Genomic DNA, 26,458 nt, shown 5'->3' on the forward strand with positions numbered 1-26,458 from the left:
CTGGGTTAAAAGATACCTAGATAATACCAATACGAGTAAATGGAAATTATTCTACCAGAAAATCCTAAAAAAATATGGTGACTCCTTAATCTTTGAATGTAACATCAGCAATACTATCTTACATGAAATTGCAAACGAAAACATATTTTTGTCTGATGTTCTATCAGCGTGGAGTGATGTCACTCATAACTTAGAAACCCAAACCAACAGTAAAACAATTTTATGGAACAATAAAGACATAACTTCAAACAATAAGACCTTTTTCTATAAAGACTGGTTTGAACGAAGCATTAAATATGTCGACCAATTATATGACTACAGAATTAGGGATTTCTACTCTTTTGATAATATATGCTACATATACGGAATACCTTCAAATAGTTTTCTGAAGTACTACACACTAATCAAAAGCATACCCATACATATTAAATCTGAAATCAATACAAACAATACACCATGTACTCAAACAACATTTGTAGAAAACATACTTGGAAGAAAAAACAAAGCAAATAAAATATTTTACACAATACAAATTAGAAACCCTACAGAAAACTCCAAAATCCAAAATAAATGGCAAGTCCTCTTTGGAGAAAATGAACTTAATTGGAAACACATATTTACCATGCCATATAAAGCAACTATTGAAAGCACGCTGAGAAATTTTCAATATAAATACATCCATAGAATTATAGCTACAAATAAATATCTCTTTAAATGCAAATTATCTAACTCAAATCTGTGTGACTTCTGCAGTGAAAACATCGAAACTATAGAACATCTTTTTTGGGAGTGCAAACACATCCAGCCTATTTGGAATCAATTAATATCTTTTCTTGAACAACATCAACTAAACGTTAAACTATCTTTCTTAAATGTAAGTTTCGGAATTAACTCATTGAAATCATTAGACTGTAATAATATTGTGAATTTTATGGTCATATTGATGAAATATTTTATCTTAAACATGAAGTACAAAAAACAAGTACCAAATTTTAATTGCTTTGTCCATAGTCTTAAACTAAAAATCCAGATTGAGAAAGAAATAGCCCTCAGTAATGACACATTACAAATCTTTGAACAAAAATGGAATCGGATTAAATTCTCATAATGTTTTGTCCACTTATACACATTTCACTCTAATGTTAGTTTTTCTCTCTAAAATAGTTTTGTTTATTGTTTTTAATTTTAATTTTTCTATCTGACAAGATCATTGTGAATATACAACAAAACACACAAGTCCAGTATGTTTTCTTCCGACTTTATACAACTCATCATTTTTCATAACTATTCCTCTGTTGTTCTTTTCTTTTCTCTCCAAAAAAAAAAATATATATATAGGCATATCTTGTAAAACATGTCTGAACTTTATTGCTTTGTACAATCACTATATTGTATAATCATAAACATGTTTACAATGTATGTATGATATTGAATAATAAAAAAAAAAATAATAAAAAAAAAAAATAAATAAATTCACATGCTTGACAAATTTGTTCAGCACCTTCAGGGTCTTCTAGTCAACATATCCCGATATGCTTCAGCTAGTAGTGCACCTGTTTACAATTCTATACACAGTTCATTTATCTTGGGACTAATTGTAAGGTTAATAACATTGATCTAAATTACTAGGTAGATTTGGAAATAAACCGTTTCCAGACATGCTTTTTAGAAATTAAGGTCGTCGTCTTTTACCTGAACATCTAAGTATAAATTATGACAGCTTTGAACAGAAGGAACTGGCCAATCGATACTGTGATGAATACATATCGTTGTGTATTAGGATAATTTCTCGTTGGTTAACATATCTATTTAATATGTTTACAAAACAGCTCTATGCCCCTGAAACTAGATGGGTAGAAATTTACTAGAGAATAATCAAAGCGCTGAAGGCACTGAAGTTCTTCGCTCTTGCATATACAATTTATTCATTCAAATTTATAAAGAAGGTATCTTAAAGCACAGGTCGTGTTATGTGTGCCTTGTTTATCCTTATATTTATGTTAAAGAGATAACTTAGACAAAATAACAACAAAATGTCTCGCTTTTTTGCAATTGGTTGATGAACTGGCAACCATCTTCAGACTTTTGGTTGCCTTGCTAAAGAATAACAAGCCTAGAATCATGTTCATGTTGTGTTAAAAGTATCTAATAGTTTATTTATTTTCTTTAAATAATTGAGCAACAATTTTGCCTACATGACAGACTTTTAATACATCATGTCTTGTTGTGAGCCGGAATTGAATCATTTCCTAGACCTAACTGATCCACAGTCGCCAATTTGTATTCTATGTTTAATTGGATTAAGTTGTTCAAGCTTTGAAGAGTTGCCCTGCTTTTTAGCCCAACTGTAACCAACTTTTGAAATTTAGTTTCCTGGGCTTAAATCTATTGGCCCCAGGCTTACAGGCAACCACTTTACCTGTCAGTTATTCATGATGTAAATTCTGAAAGTGTATTGAACTCATTCAATTAGCAAGTCTGCATTAAATGGACCTTTTCACGTTTTGCTAAATTGACAAAATTAAACGATTTAATAATTTGGAGAGTTCTGTTGCTGTCGTTCTATTTGTTCATACTACGAGGATTGCTTATATAAAGTATAAAATACATCTCTTATTGTATGAGAACGGATGGCCGAGAGGTCTAAACGATAGACTTTTATTCCAGGGGTCAGTGGTTCGAGCATAGTTGAGCGTAATTTTTTTTGTTTCTTTAATTTTATTCTTGTTTTTTAATGGAGCTTTTAAGATCCAATGTTTACATTATCAATGTAAAGCATTTATTGACAAACTGTGAAAAGGTCCCTTTTAGATGTTTACAAAAAATGCCACAAGGTAAAAATTTAGAACGCATTGGTTGTTTATTTGATTTAAAAGTGATTTGCCATGTCAGCGAGGTTACTTTGAAGTTATTATCACTTTTATCCTTTTTTTTCAAATCATTAATAGAACAGATAATGTAAGCTTCATTTTGTAAAAAAAAACAGGGCTTAATGCATATGCATTAATTGTTATCCCAGTACCAGAGACTCTCTTCAAACGAAAAACGCTATACAATCAGAAAGTGTCCTCCTTGACTTGCTTGTGTGCATTGCACACGCTAATCAGTGTGCACAGGCAAATCTGGGACACATTTGACATGCATTAAGCGCCGTTTTCCCTGAAAGCAGTAAAAATGTACATGTACAGATTTCAATGACAAACGGGCCAATGTCGCCCCACAAGCTGTTAAACACATATTTATAACATTCACACACTGCTGTCTGCAGTGCACCAGTGGTAGAGTATAAACAGGCAGATTATTGTTCCTAGCGTAGCTAATGTGGTTATCGTTCCTAACGTAGCTAAAAGCAGACTGGCTCGAAATGCACACTCATAACCTAAGTCCTTCGCAAGCGAAGAACTAACGAGAGCGCCGATGGCGCTGAAAGCATAGTTGAAAGATACAGGGAAGTTGCTGCTGAAGTAAATGTTTAGGTCAAAATATACTAAATAGTTTCCTTATATGTTTCGATGTAAAAGCGACACTTTTGAGCGAAAATAAATACAACATTTTGCACACATAGAGACCCCCATAACCATACCTTTTCTTGACGGGCATTCTTAGCTGAATCGATTTAAGAAATAAAAAAGAAATGTCATGTTCAAACCAAAAAGAATTCGACTCAAATCAAAATCGACTGTTTTTGCGACTTTTTTTCGGCCGTTTTCTAGTGGATTGTAACCTTTTGCAGTTCCATTTTTACTTTAATCTCCAACTTTATCCTATTTCAGGGATTTAGTGGTGAACACCTATGCTTACCCTATAAATATCTCCAAACGATAACACCAGAACAACAGTCGAAAGTGTATAACATGTCTTCGAGGAAAATATGATGATTTGTTTAGAGAGTACAGCCCTTCATGACTCGATCCTTCATGACTCGATTATTTAGTATATTGTCCTTCATGACTCGATTATTTAGTATATTGTAACCTTAACGATTGCTGACATCACGAGTCGCCCCCCTTGTTGTTGCTACCAAAATGTTCTATTTTTAGAAACGGGAATTCAAAATAGTGACGAATGTGAATGGTTACAAAATGACATAACTATGAAAATAAATACGTAGAATTACATTATTTCACGCATACCATTATGCAATCATCCGTTTTCTTTTCCGACTTGATACATTTACAGCTTTCCATTTAATATTTTACAGACACAACACTCGTCCAGAATTCGCGCGAATCCATTAAATCCGATGCCACATTTAAACCGTTAGCTCTACTCGTCACGTTAATTTCTGGCTCAAAGTAAATCATGTTAACTTCAATTAACACATCTCTATTACTTTCAAACTCTACTTCATCAAATCCCTAGAAAGGCAGGTCAGAATCCATGTCATAAATCAGAAAACATTCATCGTACTCCGCCATTTTTTACACATTTTCAAAGAATAAAAGTGCTTTATGCCCCACTTCCTGCGGAGAATATGTTTTAATTTCTATTTATAATTAACAGATGAAATGTTACATATCCTTAAACCAAAGCCTTATAAATTCAGTTATGAAAACATTTGACCTCTCACAGAACAGTAAACAAAGGAAATAGAAATTAGGTGTGAGGTCACTATCAACAAGAACAGATTGTTTTACGAACGAAATTTGTTTTAGTTTCTTAGAAGGTTTTTTCACGTAAAACGGTCTTAGAAAAATTCACTAAAAACGGTGTCAGCAATATTCTTGGAAGAAAACGTTAGAAAAACGTTTCCAAAAAAAAGTGTAAGAATTACCATATACTTAATTAAATAGATATTTCGTCTGATTTTTTATCAGGTAAGGCTTCATAATGGTCAACCGATCGATGTGGGTTTTCGAAATGTAGCTTATACCTTTACGCACCTATGCTAAAAACGAGAAACATAAGTTTTAAGCGAGATTATACGATTTTTGTATATGTGTTAAATTGTTATGTATTGATAAAATATGTTACAATAACTCAACATAGGCAAGAAATATTATACAATGAAGACAAATTTCATAAAATGCAGCAAAGACAAATTAGCGCCCCGAGCCGATTGTGGCGAAGATATTTCGTACATATTTTCCTACAATAACCGAAGCATTCGTTAGTGTTCGTGTGTCGTATGAATAGATATCGTTGCAGGAATTTGAAATGAACCGTTAAACTAAATTTAGATTCACATCGTACATGCATGATTTACATGCTGGCGAATTCGACTGTACAGATATTTTCGATTTCAGAATTAAATATCTGGCTTATTTCGAATTATTCGACACATGTTCTTCTTAACTTTTATTTTAATTTATACTGAAACATATGTTTAATGAGTTTTTTACACATTTTATATAAATTAATAAATATTTGACAAAATCGTATAGTCTCGCTTTAACACCGCCATGGAACATAACCGTTTGTTAAAGCACGCACAGTTGTATTAGGTATTTCACGTAGCTTTAAAAGATGGTTTCACACAAAAATATATTCACGCATGTAACAACAAGGGCTGTTTGTAAAACATGCATGCCCCCCCCCCCATATGGGCTCTCCGTTGTAGTGACAGCCATTGTGTGAGTATGTTTTTGTCACTGTGACCTTGACCTTTGACCTAGTGACCTGAAAATAATTAGGGGTCATCTGCCAGTCATGATCAATGTACCAATGAAGTTCCATGATCCTAGTCATAAGCGTTCTTGAGTTATCATCCGCAAACCATTTTACTATTTCGGGTCACCGTGACCTTAACCTTTGACCTAGTGACCTGAAAATCAATACGGGTCATCTGCGAGTCATGATCAAAATACCTATCAAGTTTCATGATCCTAGGCCTAAGCGTTCTTGAGTTATCATCCGGAAACCATTTTACTATTACGGGTCACCGTGAACTTGACCTTTGACCTAGTGACCTCAAAAATCGATAGGGGTCATCTGCGAGTCATGATCAATGTACCTATGAAGTTTCATGATCGTAGCCATTAGCGTTCTTGAGTTATCATCCGGAAACCATTTTACTATTTCAGGTCACCGTGACCTTGACCTTTGATATAGTGACCTGAAAATCAATAGGGGTCAACTGCGAGTCACGATCAATGTACCTATGAAGTTTCATGATCCTAGGCCTAAGCGTTCTTGAGTTATCATCCGGAAACCATTTTACTATTTCGGGTCACCGTGACTTTGACCTTTGACCTAGTAACCTGAAAATCAATAGGTGTCATCTGCCAGCCATTATCAATATACCTACGAAGTTTCATGATCCTAGGCATAAGCGTTCTTGAGTTATCATCCGGAAACCATTTTACTATTTCGGGTCACTGTGACCTTGACATTTGACCTAGTGACCTGACAATCAATAGGAGTCATCTGCGAGTCATGATCAATCTACCTATAAAGTTTCATGATCCTAGGCCTAAGCGTTCTTGAGTTATCATCCGGAAACCATTTTACTATTTCGGGTCACTGTGACCTTGACCTTTGACCTAGTGACCTGAAAATCAATAGGGGTCATTTGCCAATCATGATCAATCTACCTATCAAGTTTCATGAGCCTAGGCCTAAGCGTTCTTGAGTTATCATCCGGAAACAATTTTACTATTTCGGGTCAGCGTGACCTTGACCTTTGACCTAGTGACCTCAAAATCAATAGGGGTCATCTGCGAGTCATGATCAATGTACCTATGAAATTTCATGATTCTAGGCCCAAGCGTTCTTGAGTTATCATCCGGAAACCACCTGGTGGACGGACCGACCGACAGACCGACCGACAGACCGACCGACAGACCGACCGACCGACATGTGCAAAGCAATATATCCCCTCTTCTTCGAAGGGGGGCATAAATAAATCCTGTGTACACTAGCATGTAAAATCATCGACACTCAAGTCTTGAACATTATATGTCAAGCTTATAAAACCAAAAGCAAGTCGTATCAAAGCGGTGGATTTTACTTCTGCTAGTTTGTCGAAAAAAGAACGATACCCGGGTATTCGTGCAATGATCTTAGCCGAAAGTGATGGGACCGAGTCTTATGGCAATGGCATGTTTGTAAATAGATCCACGATATGCGATTATTATATATTTTAAACTCTACAAAAAACGGCCTTTTTTAGAGTGAACATTAATGGTTTTGGGATGATTGCAAGACAATGACGCAATGGGCCCTTTTAATAAGTAAGAACTCAATGATATGCACTGCAGTGCATTATCTTGATTCTTTGCGTTAAACACAATAATTCGTCCATGCGAACAATAATAAATAGTTGAATAGAACTGACAAGTACTCAATTTTTGTAACAATTCTTATTTATTCAGTTGGGCGGCGAGTTTCACGCATAAGACACTTGTGTTACGATGTACTTCCTACTTCCGAAAAACTTTTGGGTACATTTTTTCTGGATCCGTAACCGACTTATAAACGGAAACGAATAAGGACCTCAGCGATACAATAATATATTTATTATATGACATCATTTCAATCTATAACGCGGCGCCATTGCATACAGACGCTCTTCCGATTTCAACGATTCAAAATGACCTAAATGATAACCTTAACAATTTGGACTAGGCCAGACAAGACACATCAAGCATTTTCGTGCTTGTATACACTCAATAGCACTTAAAGGGATCTTTTCACGGTTTGGTAAATTGACAAAATTGAAAAAAAGTTGTTTCAGATTCGCAAATTTTCGGTTTAGTTATGATATTTGTGACAAAACAGTATATCTGAACATTTGCCATGGTCTAATATAGCCATTATATGCATCTTTTGACGATTTAAAAACCTGAAAATTATAAAGCGTTGCAACGCGAAACGATTTAATAATTTGGAGAGTTCTGTTGTTGTCGTTTAAATTTGTGAAACTACGAAGATTGCTTATATAAAGTATAAAATACGCATCTTATGCATGTTTGGCAGGATAGCTCAGTTAGCTAATGCGTTTTTACTTCAGGATTGCGGGGGTCACTGGTTCGAGCCCTGCTGCGGGCTACTTTTTTTTCCTTTTTTAAATTTCATTTTTTATTTTTTATTGGAGCTTTTAAAATTTAATGTTTACATTTATCAATATAAAGCATTTAATGACAAACTTCAAAACATGCCAAAATCTGTGAAAAGGCCCCTTTAAAGCACATGACCATAAAATATTATTTCTCTAAAGCGCTCGAGATATCAACTTGAAATTTCGTAGAGTGTTGTTTGAGAACATCTCCAGAGTTGCAATCTAATCGTTCATTACATCAGTCATCACTGACTCTCTGACACTTCTGTACCAGCTGAAGGCGTTTAACGTTTGCTCCACGTGAAAATGGACGCATGCGAAAAATATGGATTTTATTTGCATATTATTATTTTCTTATTAAATATTATGAAAAACATTCATGTATTTGTTTTAGTATTAAAATGTTTAAAAAATAACGGACTTGTCGATCGTAAAGCAGTCATGTACTCAATTTTTTTACGAAGCAGACACACACTGTATAAACACAAGTGTTTCTACGGAATACCGTTAGCCATCGTCCTATCGCACTGTCGCCATCGTATTGTCGCACTGTCGCATTGTCGTCTTCGAACTATCGCATTGACGCCATCGTACTATCGTATCGTCGTCATCGTACTATTGGACTATCGCATTGTCGCCCTCTGGATTTTAATGTGTAACCACGATGGCACTAACGGTATTCCGTAGTTTCTCTGTACCCTTAAAAAATATTTATATACGAGTATTTCGCTTGACCAAAACTGTATATAAACGACTGTTTCACGTCATCCGTACTGTGTACACGAGTGTTTTGTTAGTCCTTGCAGTATATACGTGAGCCTTTCGCTTAACCCATAATGTATTTACACGAGTGCTTATATTGACCCGTAATTTACATTTATGTAGATGTGAGTGTTTTTCTTGACCCGTCCTGTAGATAGGAAAATAAGAATATTGACCAGTACTGTATATACGTAAGTCTTTCTTTTGAAACCAATGGTATATGTATGAGTGTTTCGGTTGACTCGTATTCAATATATTTGTTTTTCTTGACCAGTATTATACATACGTAAGGTTTTCACTTAACCGCCACTGTTTACATTTGACTTTTTCGCTTGGCATCACATAATGTACATGAGTGTTTCTTTTCCACCGTAATGTATCAGGGTGTATGTACAAGAATGTTTCGCTTGACCTGTATTGTACATTCATGAGTGCCGATGCCATAAGAAAGTCATGTCTATGATGTCTACATCAATCATCACATCACCACGAACATCTTAACAACATAAACACAGACGTTCCTATCAGACATGAACTGCACTTGCCTCAATACCCAGTTTGCTTAATGGGCCCAGTTTCTCTGAACTGTTCAAAAGTAACCGATTTGGTATCAGCGCGATTCAGAAGCATCGAAAGTATATGGCTTATTAAACAACTTTAACTTATACTTGAGAAATTAGAACGTTCCTTGAACCTGGACGTTCCGGTCGGTTTACAAACAAAATATCAACACCTAACACGCCCGAAGTCGTGAACACTGATTTAGTGCATGATTATTCAAAGAGAGTGCTAACACATTGAATTCATATGCATACACTCTTTTAACAATAGTCAAAATACACCGCAATCCATATTATCAGGTAGAAGATTTTGACAAAACTTGTTAAATACTTTAAACACTTAACTTTTTTAAATAAATGCACTATATCGACGTCAACTTAATCAATGATCTTTTTTTTAAATGGATGCTTTTTATCGACTATAACATTTGTTATATAACTAAAATAATGATTTTTTCAATAAATGCTCTTTATAGACGAATACATTTGTTTAAAAAAACTATACCAATTATCTTTTTTCAATAAATGATCTTTAACGAGGACCTCACTCGATAACTAAAACAATGTCCTATTTGTTAGTAATGTTCTTTATCGACGACAACATGCGATAAATAAATAAAACAATTATCTTTTTCAAGGAACGCACATATTGACAAGCGTATGATCGGTCAGTGACCGTTTTTTCACTTTTGCTATTAAAACATGACGATGCCGTAGTTTATCATAATAAAACATACAGTGTGGATTTCAATGCTGAAACCCTTGGTTGAAAAAATAAATTTGACTTCATTTTCATTGAAGCGACACGAGGGTTCAATGCACATATCGGGCACGCTACAAGTATCAACATGGAAAGCATTCCAAGATATTGAAGTACACATGCACTACAAAGAAGCGGTTACACCAGGTTAAGCATCATGTTGGGGTATCCCCGGCTGCTTCCCTCAATCTATCAATCGAGAGTAAAGTAAAAAGATTCGTCGTGGATGTCCTACGTTGTTTTGGCATAATAAGTTAGACTATGGGAAACAATTGAGCAAAATTGTATATGGGTATCACTGGAGGGCCAAATTTATATTAATGCAACTTTGGAAGAATCAGCAACAAAACTCTAAATGTGCTATAAATGTGTTCAATTATATTAGACTACTACGGGTTTACCTGTGCCGGTCCATTAGGGAACTTCTGAGCGACCTCGTATTTTTTCTTCTTGGACTTCAGCTCCTTCCAACGCTGTTCTGCCATAGGATCTTGCTGTGGTAACATGGTGTCGTTCTGGCGGAACATATAGTGCACGTCCGCCTTGATCCACCGGAAAATTGGGAAGCTGAACTCGGTCTCATGTCCTTTTTTCTTCACAATTACATAATCGCAGTACCATCGGCTGCCCAGACCAAAGTTGTCGCGCCAGAGTTCGATTTTCACCACTGTACCCACATCTCTCTGATTCTGAATGTCGAATTCGTCGACTTGCCCGCATTCGAAGTCATTTTTGAGCACGTGGTGCAGATGAATCTTTTCCGTCTTCAGCCCGGTGTTGCCGTGCAATATTACACGAATGTTCGCATCGGTGCCAGCTCGTTTACGGTCTCCCGTCCTTACAAAAACAACGTAATCCGCAAGCGCATCTGAAGACATTTTATGTTCCTGGTTCCGCACTGAATCTTTAATTACACTTAACTTCACAATACAACGATTGTGTACATCGCAGATGTTTGCAGCACGAATCTTGCGAACTAGTTTGTGTTTTATTGATCAAATATTTGATTGCAGTGTCTGCATCTATCTTTAGTACATAATTCTTATCTAAGTACTTGAAGCTTTTTCTTATTTTGTTTAATTTCTGCTAGGAAATAACATACATTACACTACTGATTTAAAAGTTCCTATTTACCACCAATGAACATCTCACACAAACACCATCCGTCTGGGCTAATGGTTAAATTTATCGAAGACTATCAGACTATCAGAATGATAGCAAAAACTTCAGGGTTAAACTGAGGGCTCGTTCCTGCGCACTATTCCTACATATATCGTTACTCCGTATAACTTTTTGTGTTTCAATGATCATTCAATATTCACTACAAAGTATATGCGAAATCACTGTCAAATATTACCATGAACGATGTATTTATGTATGACTAAACACATTCCATGGATTATTCCAGTTAAGTTTTACTCACTCATGAATTGATCATTCAAAATCTCACACTGTACGCATACGAAGAGGTATCTTGCACTTGGGATTACAGTGTTAACTTCCGAAACCACATGATAGCTATATCCGCAGGCGAATACGTGTAAAAAGTGAACACTGAACGCTATAGATGGTTGTCGTGAATTGAAATAGTTTAACATCGCAACAAGACAACGTATCGCGCTGTGTATAGTCTCTGCGTTCGAGATATGGCAATGGGAAAATTAGACTAAAGCTGTATGCGTTTCAGTAATTATATTTAACCACTATAGACCCCTGGTTTGCATAAAATGCTCGACCATTGTTTTGATCATAGAATAAATCTGAATAGCTGAATATGAACATAAACAATTCGTACGTAATCTATACTAATATAAACAATTCGTGCGTAATTTTTACTAATTTAGTATGATTATATCTGACATATAACGAGCAACAAACAACCTAAATGCCACATCTATTATTTGTCGGTTGTAAAGATATTCCAATTGAATTATTGCACAATTTTATGGAAACAATTCCGTACAAAATATTTATACCAAGCACATATATGTGTTAATACAAGTTATTTGTATTACTACTGCGACGACGACGGCTGCGTCTACGACTACGACTACTGCTACTGCTACTGCTGCTGCTGCTGCTGCTGCTGCTGCTGCTACTACTACTACTACTACTACTACTACTACTACTACTACTACTACTACTACTACTACTACTACTACTACTACTACTACTACTACAACAACAACTACTACTACTACTACTACTACTACTACTACTACTACTACTACTTCTACTACTACAACAACTACTACTACTACTACTACTACTACTACTACTTCTACTACCACTACTACTACTACTACTACTTCAACTTCTACTACTACTACTACTACTACTACTACTACTACTGTTACTACTACTACTACTACTGCTACTACTTCTACTACTACTACTACTACTAAGCATTTATAAATAAAAGTAAATATATATTATATTATAGTAACCCTTGTCGGTTCTGAGGTCGAGTCCACATTATTCTTATTTCTACGGTTAATATTCAGCTATAGTGCATAAGTTGGTTGCATGGTATTTAACGAAACCAACGACGTTTTCGCACATAAAACAAAGACAATGTCAAGAAAAAAATGTCACGCCCTTATATGTCAAGATTATACATAAATGCATAGAATGTATGTGCTTAGATTCAGAAATCGTTTTAATTTAGTGTTTTTAAACGCGAATTCTTGTTGGAACTGGTGTCTGTTTCTTCTTGTTAGAAAGCCAAATTCACAACGAAGAAGTTTTTATGATTGATTATATTCAATTAAATTAACCCTCTGCTTTCGAGTTTAATTGCATTTTAGGGACATGGTTTTCGTCTTTTGGGAAAAAACTTTAAGGCATGTGCCTACAACTCCATCGTGTAACTACGCCATTTACTGTAACTGCAAATTGTATAACACGTGCGCCTAAATTGTGGAGATATTTGAAAATGAGCCCAATTTTCAAGGTCTGCTTTTAGATATAAGGTAATTTTGCCAGAACATCTCTGTGAAAATTATGCAATGTTAAGACATAAGGAACAGGCCATTAAGCATCGGTTGTTTTAAACAATATTGAAAGCTTTAAGTGGCTCATCGGGTTGGAATTCAACTGTTGTTACATAAAACAAAACAATAGCGCTCAGTCTCTCGGAGAAGAGGGGTTGTTATTTACTGAAGAACTTAGTCGCCATACCCAGCAACTACTTGAGGAATGATTCTTTACGCGATTGGATGCTTGTCCATGAACAGTGATTTTTAAGCTCTACAAAACAACAACTATTGTTTTCCCTTTATGGAGTGGAGTAAAACAAAAAACAAAAATTATTGCAGCAAGTATACAGGTAGTATAACTTCAATAGAATCCTTCTATGTGACTCTATTTGTAAATAATGGGATGAAAACAATTCAAGCGTGACTTTAAAGCCCATAAACATTCAAAATCAACGAATATTTTGTAAATAAAACGTAACAATATATTCCATGTGAATTTTCCGCGACGTGATCCAAACATTTAAGAGCGAACGATATATTGGCTTCCGCAGCGTCGGACGTACGACTTCTCATGAGCTGTCCGAAGCCAACCTCGCGTTTGCTCGTAAATGTGCGGATATCTTGCGGATATCGTCGCGGGAAATTCACATGAAATGTATTGTCACATAAAAAAATATAATAAAAATAAGAATTTTGTATCTCGTTAAATCTATGTTAACAGACCACATCTTGCTTTTAAATTTTGGCTATTGCTATAAGGAAGACTTATTTTTATGTGTTAACTTCATTTTTCGAAATACTTAAAAAAAAAATATTCGTTCATTTTGAGTGTGCATGGTGCTTTAATTTGCATTATTTACTTTATTTCAAGTGATGCACTTAAGAGGCGAGTATTCTTGCCAAGAAACCGGCTTAACCACGCTAACCAAAAACACATTTCGGAAATTGTTCGAGTATCGTTTGTTGCGAAATATTTGGGAGACTTGCATTAAACCTTTTCCCCAAAAAATCACAATAATTATAAAGTGCGGAAAAGCGGATAATTGCATATGCGAAAGCGCCATATGTGACTCATATCCAGATAGAAATGAGGACCACTGCACGGTGTATGAGGCCACTTTAAGCTATATAATAGTGTATTAACGATTGGACTTCAATGACCAGCCGATGTCAAAAGCGACCATACCACAAACAATATGTACACGAAATACATGTGCTACAATATAGCCCTATACAATTACCTAAACTAGTCAAGAACACTTTTTTCAGATGCTTATACATAAATACCAGAAAGTCATATGTGTATGTTATTGTTTGGCTTGATACGCTTACTTTGAATGTTCGTTTACGAAGTTTGTATTTTAAGATTTCTCTAAAAGCGTTTATTTTTGTTTCGTATCTGAAATATACAAACATCCCCGTTATGTTTATGTTAGACAAAGTGTGCAAAACTACATGAAAATTAATATTAAGTCAACCCAAGGAATGAAACAACTATTACCATGATTCCATTTAAGTCCATTTGCAGTAATATGCTAAACGTCTAGTAGGAAAAAATCTAAAGCAAAATAGCAGGGTTCTGCACCCTGCTCTTTTTTTGGTTCCCCTATCATGGCCCTCTAGGCTAGTGAGTACAATCAATGTGAAAGTCTGTTGAAAATTAAAACATATTGTTTACTTATTTTAAATGGAAAATGAGTAGACTAAAGTCTTTGAGCTTGATTGCAGGCGTTGGACGAAGGTATTCCTCGGACTTAATAAATTTTACATAATGCCTCTAGAACAGAACATCTTTCTACCATGCATCTTTTCAACAGCACGCTGCATATTTTGTGGTCCTAGATATGTTCGCTATCTGCTGTAAGAATATGAAGATTACACAATCAAGCATCAATTTGTCACCGATGATGAAAAGAGGACGCTCAAAATGAACTGTCGAGCAACCATAAATCTTTTACTGCAACTGAAAGGGTAGATTAATGGCATCGTGTGAAAAGTTGAAGACACGGACATAAGATAAGACCGGGTGGATACCGTTCGAAGGGTACGAATCAACATTAAATATTTCGGCAAAGGAGCCGTTACTGTGTGTTTCGATTCAAAAACGTCAACATCGCACAATGCTCTGATATTTAAGGCTTTCAATTAATGCTGTTTAACGTGTAAATGTAATATGGAAGGACGTGTTTTTGCTTATCATACTCAACCTCGAGTTATGAGCTGAAAGCTTATACTTATAATAACGCCGCCTCTTTTTGCTTCCGCTAAAAATCGCAGTCATATAGACGACGTGCGTATCAGGGGCAATAACTGTGTTTAATCCGCGTAAATAGATTGTACGAGTTATTTCTCTTGCCCGCGTTATGTTCCACAAGAACGGAACACCGATTTCTCCTAATTCTTGTAAACGACTTAACTTTGAAGCCCCGATATCATTTATGAGCACAAATCATGATTAAGTTTTGTTTTGAGATAATGTCACCAGATCAAAGTGACAGAGAGACACACAGTTCTGACTGTAACCATTGAGCCAGCACGTTCAATGTGAGCCGCGTGGCCTATAAGACCAGCGAAGCTGAGCTAGCACGTGCATTACGGGCCACGAAGATTATGCGACCAGTTGAGCTTTATATAAGCCAGAGCTGGTAGGGAGCTACACTGTCCGCTATAAGGTCACTCAAGGCTGGTAGGGAGCTACACTGGCCGCTATAAGGTCACTCAAGGCTGGTAGGGAGCTACAATGGCCGCTATAAGGTCACTCAAGGCTGGTAGGGAGCTACACTGGCCGCTATAAGGTCACTCAAGGCTGGTAGGGAGCTACAATGGCCGCTATAAGGTCACTCAAGGCTGGTAGGGAGCTACACTGTCCGCTATAAGGTCACTCAAGGCTGGTAGGGAGCTACACTGGCCGCTATAAGGTTACTCAAGGCTGGTAGGGAGCTACACTGTCCGCTATAAGGTCACTCAAGGCTGGTAGGGAGCTACACTGGCCGCTATAAGGTCACTCAAGGCTGGTAGGGAGCTACAATGGCCGCTATAAGGTCACTCAAGGCTGGTAGGGAGCTACACTGGCCGCTATAAGGTCACTCAAGGCTGGTAGGGAGCTACACTGGCCGCTATAAGGTCACTCAAGGCTGGTAGGGAGCTACACTTGCCGCTATAAGGTTACTCAAGGCTTCGTGGTCTCATAATTGGACAGGGAAACTCTGGGCCAGACTGTGCGAATGCATGTACATTACATTACAAATAAATTTAGCAGACTGTATAAATACGATCAAACATGTATTTGTTGCACATATACATACACAGCTTGTTATTTGTGTGCACTTCATGTTTAATACCAAAGTAACATTAGTTTAACAGTTTTAGAAGCGATTCAAACAGATTATACAGACTTGACAATTGTTTCTAAAATAAGTATTTACTTTCAAATGTATGCAGACTTGTTTTACTTTTAAATGATTCAAATAAGATTTTGCAAAATAGTGAAGGTTCATAATACCACTCACTTATCGCGTCAAGTTACTAAGCTGACAGTGGTTTAATTAATAGCATTTAAACACACTGTGCAACCTTCCATGTTTCAACTCGCATGGAGCTTCTTTACGTTGCTGAACGTTGAGATCATGTTAATGTTAATATGAAAAGTGATATACTTTAACAAATGACAGTATGCACATATACTGTTGTTTTACATAAAATTATCCGTTTGCATTTTCTTACGGGGTTTACATACAAAATTCAGCATATTGTATTCATTTAAATCAAAATGTCTGTCACATTAATTATATTTTTAAAGATTTAAATTTAAAATACAAAGTTATATGGTTCATTTTTTTAGTCAGCATGAATTTTGTAATATTAATATATATGAACTATATCTACTGTTATTTAATGTAAATAAATGTATAAACACTTATATCTTTGTTGAATGAGTTGTTTCTAATTTAATTGAACGACGATGATCCAATGTGATCCAAGAAAACTATCTGTGCCTGCAATCTGATAATTTGATGTTGACCTGCACTGTCCGCGAGCAGGATTTTATTATGACGGACATGAACGCAATTTGGTGGTCAGGTAAACTGATCGGCAGATCTAATAACAAATGGTGAAATTTCAGAAAGTCCGACTTTCGGGTAAGGCCGAATAATTATATGCATTCTGTAACTTCATTACAATACAAGATGCATTCTTGGTGACAATGGTATCCAAACTTTCCAGTGTGGATACCATAGAATTTTGGTAACTCCTTGACAAGATAAATAAAAATGCAAAAAAAAACTGCATGCACACAATGCGCACAGGTTTAATCATGATCAAGAAGCGTGCGTTGTGCGGTTTAATGACAAGTTATTTCGTTGCAGCGGTCTTTGTTAAAGATTGTGTTTGCTTAGATCTGCACGAACATCTCTCGTGATAAAGACGGGTGGTTTGCAATATTTTAGTCCGGCAGAAAATGACATTTACCCGACATTGAGGTGCATAGTAAATGTTAAATTGCTTTCTGTTAGGGGATATGTTACTGATGAAGAATCCAAATGATGCTGATCTGGTAAATGGGAGGGGGGGGGGGGGGGGGGGGGTTAAAGAGGGCGTCCAATGTTGCGGCCATTTTCAGTCTTATTTGTTTAAACATATAGATATCCATAGATATCCATTAGTTTATGTTTTACAATGTCATTTTCATATTGTTATACATGTTAATACACATGGCGGTAGTATTTTTTCAATGGTAACACTATTGTTATTAATTTCGCTTTTGCACGGTAATGAGTAATGACGAGAACAATCTGAGGAAGCAGTATGGTGGAAGTCGAAACGCATTATCACATAATAACATTATCACATAATTTGTACGACGATAAGAACAAGATTACGCATGTGCTTAAACTGTTTGTACATTGCAAAAATTACAAATTATACCCAGATACATGAAATTTAGGTTTTTACCTGCGCGGGGCCTCCCGGAACTTTCGAAGCACATTCATAGCCGATCTTCTTTTGGTCTAACTCCTGCTGCCGGTAGATTGGCTCCGGGTCATCTTGCGGCAGACAGTTGTCCATGTGCCGAATGACGTAGCGACGCCCCGCCTTAATCCATCGGAACAACGGAAACATAAAGCGCGTTCGAAGTCGCAATGACTCAATTTCAATGTAATCTACGAACCAGTCGGATGCGACGCCTCTGCCGTCACGCCAGATTTCAATTTTGTGGACGTCTTTGAAGTCTTCGAGCCCTTTAAGCTGAAATTCATCCAGTTGTCCGCGCTCGAAGTCATCCCTGAAGGCGTAGTCTAACTGGATTGTGTCTGACTGTTGGCCACTCTCAGAATACAAAATGACGTGAACATTAGCGTCGGTGCCAGCGTTTAATTGGTCACCAGTCTTGACCTTAATAAGAAAGTCAATAGAACTGTATGAAAATATGTCCTTTTTCGCGGTGGCCTTGTACTCTGACAGTCTGTGACACTTGTGAAAATTCCTTCCGGTCTCAAAAATATATCCACGACGGAAGTTTTGCGTCACCGAAGGGATCCGTTCCCCTGCACAGTCGGATGTTCGCAGCGGAGACGCAAATTTTACCTTGTCCATGAAATTTCTTGAAAACGAATTATTCCGAAAAACTTTGGACAAGTTTACCAAAGCCATTTCTGTTTCAATGTGATTTTTTCAACTTTACTTGTATAGTCTATGCTGTAAGTAAACAAACGATAATTGATAATGTACTTTCATGTACTGTATGCACGAGTGAGGAATGTTTAAATTTTTCACGTCACATTATATACACGAATATTCTAGGCTACAGTATGTATTTTACTATATGAAGATAAACTTCCCGTTTGTCACTTTGTATCCAACAGGTATATACGTACATGCAGACCTAAATAACATCAAATTACTACAGATCGATTTGCTCTCTGAAACTTATACATAAATGAATTTATCACGTTAAATATCAATTAAAAAAACTCACCATTTTGTTTTATAGAAAACTAAACTATATGTACACCATGATTATATCCAACCAAAATAAACGCAAACTTACCGCTTTGTTTGTAGTCAAATCATTCCGTCATACATGTTCTTGTCTTAAAACATGCAATTGGTTTAACTTTTAAGCGGTACTCCATATATTGAAATCGCGTAGCGAGTAATCACGCTTCAGCGAAGCCAATGACAAATAAACCACGGTCTACATCTTGCCCAGTGATAGGCTATTTAAGTGAGTGATAATTGTTGTTAAATAGAAATATAATTTGCGATTTGTTGCGCAAACTGTTGATACAAATAGTAGAGCACGCCGCTTATTCGTCGCAATATTTCGTTGTGTTCTGCCTAAAGTTAATTAATAAAGCAGGTGATTTTTTTTTCGTTGCTTTATGCTAAATGCTTATTTTTTCAGTAACTCAAGTCGTTGCATAAAGTGTTTAATATTTAAATTATTCGTAGATAATTATGGACAAAATACTCATGAAAAAACAACAACACATTTTATAACCAGAATAATGGCGGAACACAAACGATCAAAATTACAAGTAGAGTTAAAACTTTATGTAATAACAATTAGTTGAAGCGATGCGGAAACACTATTTTTAAATGTGGTACAATTTATGAACATGTGTCCTGTATTATGTATTTCTATATCCTTCTGTAATAGACAAATACACAATATCGTGGAATTAAAAAGAAAACGATATTGTTATAAACAACTCATAAACCAGAAAGCAAAAAAAAATCTTGAAAAACACCATTACAAATCCGTATATACCCCTCTAATACATAAAGGTCGCTTATCCGATTTCCAATAATCATTGCGCCATTGAACCATTTTGCCTGAGAATCTGATCAATAATTCAGTGACGACACTTTAAGAACGTCTTTGCGTCTGTGATATGCATTCGTTCTTTGCTGGTTTACCAATGAGGACATCTTTATAATTCAACAAACTCACGTATATTTAATTATACTTATTCATAATGCATACACGTTTCATCTTTTGTGTTGATTTGATGGTGTATCGATTAAAAATCAAAGACATAGGTCTAAACCTAGTGTATTGACTCGATTAAAATTATGTTCAGTATACCAACAAGCTATTGGTATTAAACGTGACGTGTTTATAATGTATTAATATCATCATTAAGGAAATCCATGATTCTCAAATCTTAAATTTCATGAACATGATATAATTCTGTGAACTTTATTTACTCAGCAAAAAATAAAAACCGCTTAAAGTGGTTTTCTTGTTAAATTGAGAACGTACATTCACTTACTTAAAGGGAACGCATATTAATAGATGTTTCATATTGCCATCACTGCTGTAGTCTAGCCAGTGTAGTAATTACAACTCAAGGCGTATGCGGCTACATGTTTATTCTGTTATGTCTAAGCTGCAAGTGTACAACAAACTGTATAGCATAATTTATTCATATATAAAGATAACTCTTACGGATAATAGTTAAGTATAAAACAGTGATGTCCCTTTAACTATTCATTAGATTATGGAACATCTCCCTTCTTTTCAAATAAATGTTTTCTTGGGAAAATATTTATTTGTATCTGTGTATTTCAATAATGTTCATATAACCAAATATTGTGTCCAGCTATATCAAATATTTCACAGACACGTTAATGGGTAAAGCACTGATAAATAATCTCACACACTGCTGGTTAATGTTAACATCCTGTTAACACTGCTTGAGTTCGCTCTAAAATGACACAGAGTGTGGCGTTGTTCTAGTCTCATCTAAACATTGTTGATATATCCAATTAACACTGTAAAAATATAATCCAAAATATAACTTTCTCACGGAAAAAGAAATACATTGAAACTTGACAAATAACAGTTCATTTACCTAATTTCTTAACTCTTAACAATTTGATACCATCACAAAAATAATTGCAGCATGAGAATATTATGGCTTGCGTATATAAAATACAAATACTAGTATATTATGATTATAACATACACATTATAAAATCAAATAACAGTTATTTCGCGTGTCTATTTTCTGAGGCGGCTTGACTGTTCTGCCCGATCTAGTGACATATTGTTTCCCTGCCTGTATTCGACTGCTACTATCATTTGGTACCGATGCGTGTTGCTGTTGTTGTTGCTGTTGTTGCTGTTGTATGTCATTATTTGGGATATTGCTGGGATTGTCACTGATATGTAGTGATTGTGGATCGAAAATATGCAATGTTTTTTTTTTTCATTTGTTTTTAAGAAATGGCCACGATTGCGTCTATAAACACCACCGTCTTCAGTTTCAACAATATATGACCTGTCATGTATTTGTTTTCTTACAATAGCAGGTTTCCAACGTTTATCTTGTTGGATTCTGACAGTTCCTCCCTGTGATAAATGTTTAAGTGATTTTGCATGTTTGTCGTAACTTGCTTTGGAAATATTTTGTGATTTTGACATCTTATCTTTGATCTGTTTGTGATTTTGTACTTCTGGCTCCAGCTGTTTTTGTGTTACTGACAATATGGATCTTGTTTCCCTACTCATGAGTAATTGAACAGGCGACTGTCCACAAGCAAGTGGAGAATTTCTGTACTCGAGAATTGCAAGATAAGGATCTCGATTGGCTTGTAAAGATTTTGTGAAAATCTTTTTGATTGTCTGAATACATCTCTCAGCAACAGCGTTGCCCTGAGAGTGTAATGGAGATGATGTGACATGTTCAAAATCCCAATCTTTACGAAATTTGGCAAATTCCTGGCTAGTATATTGACCTGCATTGTCACTAATCACTTTTAAAGGAAAACCATGTGTGGCAAAATGACCCTTTAGTTTGTGCATCACTGTCTCACTTCTCATATTGTTCAGAAAACTACATTTAAAATGTCTGCTGTAAAGATTGACTATTACAACATAGTTGCAATCATTCCAGTGAAATATTTCAGTAGCACCAATCTGCCATGGTCCTTCAGGAACTTGATTTGGAATCATAGGTTCCTTTGCGTTACTGTTTCGGTGCTCTAGACAACTACGACTACTGAGAACTTTAATGTCTTTTGTCATATTGGGACAAAACATAGCACTTCGTGCCCGTTGTGTGCATTTCTCAACTCCTAGGTGCGAGTCATGTATTTTGTCCAACATCAACTGTCTAAGTTCCGTCGGAATAATAACATTGCTTCCCTTGAGCTATAAACCATCAATGAATGCCAATTCATCTCTAAAATTCCAATATGGTAGCAAACATTTTGAACATTCCTGTCGTTTTTCAGGCCAACCATTAAGAATGGTTTGTTTTAGTGACTGCATTTTAGAGTCAGATTCAATTTTGCTTTTAATCAGTTGGATTTTCTGATCACTCATAGCAATATTTTTCATAATCATATGTACATATGAGTCCATGTCTTGACAAACATCAGTCTGTTCGTCCGGCAAGAAATTGCAACTTAGCGTGTCTGCCTCTGGAATTTGTTTTCCAGGTATATGCACTATTTCATAGTCATATTTTGTCAATTGTAATAGCATTTTCTGCAATCTTGGCGGAGCTGCTAGAAAACTTTTCCGTGTTATGCTAACAAGTGGTTTATGGTCACTTTGGACTACTACGTGTCGTCCATATGTCATTTGATGAAACTTTGTCATGCCAAATAAAACAGCGTAGAGCTCTTTTGTGATTTGCGCATAGTTTCGTTCTGTCTCCGTCAATGCTTTCGATGCAAAGCAAACGGGTTTGTCGTTTTGAAGTAAAACGCAAACAAGTCCATTTTGTGATGCATCAACTTGCAACACAACATCAACTTTTGGATCAAAATACGAGAGTATTTGTCCTGGATTTTGAGTGATAACCCCTTTTATTTTGTTTAAGGCAGTTTCATGCTCCGGGTCCCACCGGAAAATACTTTCCTTTTTCAACAATTGTCTCAGTGGACTAGTCATTTCAGCAAGATTTGGTGCAAATCTTTGCAAATAGTTTACCATTTCAAGTATTGTCTCAAGTTCAGATTTTGACTGTTGAGATAGCATTTCTTGTATTGCCCTTACTTTTAAAGGATCAATTTTCAGTCCATTTTCTGTCAGAACATGACCAAAGAATGGAATTTCTGTCTGTCCGACTTCAGTTTTTTCGGCATTGAGCTTTAGACCAATCTGTCGACACCTGTCCATCAATAGTTCGAGATTCTTGTCATGTTCTAGTCTTTTGTGTCCAAAACAAACAATATCATCTACAATGACCTTGATGCCCTGTAGACCTTCAAGACATTCGTCCATTTCCCGAACAAAAATGTCCTGTGCGCAGTTTATCCCATATGGTAGTCCCAGATAGCTATATCTCCCAAATGGGGTATTGAACACTGTCAAGAAAGATGACTTTTTGTTCAATTTGACAGACCAGTAGCCTGTACGTGCATTAAATTTTGAAAACACTTTAGCGCCAGTCAGGTCAGGAAAAATGTCGTCAATTGATCTTGATGGATGGTGCGGTCTCATAATAGCGTCATTGAGGTCTTTTGGGTCAATACACACCCGCAAAGAACCACTGGGCTTTTCAACAGTGACCATACTGTTGACCCATTCGGACGGTTCAGTAACTTTGGTTATTACACCATCCTTAACCATTTTGTTTAACTCATTTTTGAGTCTGTCTTTGATTGCTACAGGAACACGTCTAGGTGGGTGTATAACTGGAACAGCATTGGGTTTTATGCAAATGTCAGATTCCCCTGGAATAGTTCCTAGACCAGTAAATACATCAGAGTATTTAGATACAACTGTGTCCTTTGTGTAAAAATGTTTATGTTCAATTTCTGACACAAATTTGATTAGATTCATAGACATGCATATGTCTAAACCTGATATGGGACTGGAGGGGCTGTCTACAACGCAAAATGCCTGATATGACTGTTTACCGTCGTAGCAACACTGGAGACGAATCATGCCATGAGCCTTAAGTGATGTTCCATTGTAAGCTGATAGTTTGATGTTAGTGTATTTGAGTGGACCTTTAATCCCTAACGCTGCAATTTTATGTAATGGAATGATATTGACCTGTGCACCGTAGTCAATTTTGAACATTATTTTTGTTTCTTGTGGACCAACATTGAGTTTAACATAAGCTTGATTCTTTTGCTTATCATAAACGACCGAATTGATAAAATATTGATCATTGGTGTCACTTTGATCTGAGTCAGAAAAGTCATTTACCTCATTAATTTTGGCTCTATTTTTGGGTCTGGTGCTGTTGTTCTTGTTTTTCTGGAAACACACTGATGCAAAATGGTTCATCTTGTGGCAATAATTGCATGTCTTTCCCTTTGCCGGGCAAAGTTCACGTGTATGATGACAACTACCACCATAGTTTGTACATTTCCCCTGTTCGCGTAGTGAGGCTTATCCCTCGCGTAGTGAGGCTTATCCCGTCCCTTCCGTTTTGGCTTGGATTCGGTTCTTGTTGGACGTTTTGATCCACTGGCGACTGCATGTATGCCACTGGTGTCCATGAACTTCACCTGGGTTTTCGCCAGCTCGTATGTTCTGGCAATGTCGAGACATTTCTGAAGTGTTAGATCATTACCTTCACTGATCATTCTTTCGCGTAATTTCTGGGTACGTATTCCAAATATGATATGGTCCCGTATCATTTCATCAATGATTCCATCAGGGTAATCACAATCCTTGATTAATAATCTCAAATCTGTAGCAAACTGTTAAAATGTTTCTCCATCCTTTTGTATTCTGGTCTTGAAATCATATCTGGAGTAAATTTTGTTAGATTTGGGTTTGCAATATTGTTCAAATTGATCAAAATGATGTTGCAAGTCTTTCTTCTGGTCATTAGTTAATTTCCATGTACTATATATTGAACGTCCTTTTTCGCCAACCCATAACATAAAATAATTACATCTGGTTTCTTCGTCTTTCCCTTTTAACGGACCTTTGAACATGAAATCACAGTGCGATTTGAACGATTTAAATGATTGGTGTAAGTCCGCATTGTCCCAGTCCATCCTTGGAGTTTGGCCCATATTGTGTCCGCTTTTAAACATATTGTTTACTTATTTTAAATGGAACATTGAAACTTGACAAATAACAGTTCATTTACCTAATTTCTTAACTCTTAACAATTTGATACCATCACAAAAATAATTGCAGCATGAGAATATTATGGCTTGCGTATATAAAATACAAATACTAGTATATTATGATTATAACATGCACATACAATATTAAACATACACATTATAAAATCAAATTTACGTTATTTCACGTGTCTATTTTCTGAGGCGGCTTGACTGTTCTGCCCGATCTAGTGACATATTGTTTCCCTGCCTGTATTCGACTGCTACTATCATTTGGTACCGATGCGTGTTGTTGTTGTTGTTGCTGTTGTTGCTGTTGTATGTCATTATTTGGGATATTGTTGGGATTGTCACTGATATGTAGTGATTGTGGATCGAAAATATGCAATGTTTTTTTTTTCATTTGTTTTTAACAAATGGCCACGATTGCGTCTATAAACACCACCATCTTCAGTTTCAACAATATATAACCTGTCATGTATTTGTTTTCTTACAATAGCAGGTTTCCAACGTTTATCTTGTTGGATTCTGACAGTTTCTCCCTGTGATAAATGTATAAGTGATTTTGCATGTTTGTCGTAACTTGCTTTGGAAATATTTTGTGATTTTGACATCTTATCTTTGATCTGTTTGTGATTTTGTACATTTGGCTCCAGCTGTTTTTGTGTTACTGACAATATGGATCTTGTTTCCCTACTCATGAGTAATTGAACAGGCGACTGTCCACAAGCAAGTGGAGAATTTCTGTACTCGAGAATTGCAAGATAAGGATCTCGATTGGCTTGTAAAGATTTTGTGAAAATCTTTTTGATTGTCTGAATACATCTCTCAGCATCAGCGTTGCCCTGGGAGTGTAATGGAGATGATGTGACATGTTCAAAATCCCAATCTTTACGAAATTTGGCAAATTCCTGGCTAGTATATTGACCTGCATTGTCACTAATCACTTTTAAAGGAATACCATGTGTGGCAAAATGACCCTTTGGTTTGTGTATCACTGTCTCACTTCTCATATTGTTCAGCAAAGAACATTCAAAATATCTGCTGTAAAGATTGACTATTACAACATAGTTGCAATCATTCCAGTGAAATATGTCAGTAGCACCAATCTGCCATGGTCCTTCAGGAACTTGATTTGGAATCATAGGTTCCTTTGTGTCACTGTTTCGGTGCTCTAGACAACTACGACTACTGAGAACTTTAATGTCTTTTGTCATATTGGGTCAAAACATAACACTTCGTGCCCGTTGTGTGCATTTCTCAACTCCTAGGTGCGAGTCATGTATTTTGTCCAACATCAACTGTCTAAGTTCCGTCGGAATAATAACATTGCTTCCCTTGAGCTATAAAC

The 26,458-nt window shown here is 36.1% G+C and overlaps 1 protein-coding gene across 5 annotated transcripts in view; it reads right to left on the reverse strand.

Annotated features, from left to right (window-relative positions):
- Positions 1 to 19,248, reverse strand: part of LOC127841037 (allene oxide synthase-lipoxygenase protein-like) — a 101,322-nt gene extending 82,074 nt beyond the window's left edge. The window contains exons 1-2 of one of the 5 annotated variants that reach the window (XM_052369542.1): positions 19,109 to 19,248; positions 18,013 to 18,756 (exon numbers count right to left, since the gene is read on the reverse strand). In XM_052369542.1, the coding sequence (XP_052225502.1) occupies positions 18,013 to 18,711 (699 nt within the window). In that variant the 5' untranslated portion in view covers positions 18,712 to 18,756; positions 19,109 to 19,248. Of the gene's footprint in view, positions 1 to 10,482; positions 11,690 to 18,012 lie in introns of those variants that run through there. The other 4 variants (XM_052369543.1, XM_052369545.1, XM_052369546.1 and 1 more) reach the window with 4 other exon arrangements.
- Between the last annotated feature and the right edge of the window lie 7,210 nt (positions 19,249 to 26,458).

This window comes from Dreissena polymorpha, chromosome 8 (genome assembly GCF_020536995.1).
Source record: "Dreissena polymorpha isolate Duluth1 chromosome 8, UMN_Dpol_1.0, whole genome shotgun sequence".
Classification (NCBI taxonomy): Eukaryota; Metazoa; Mollusca; class Bivalvia; order Myida; family Dreissenidae; genus Dreissena; species Dreissena polymorpha.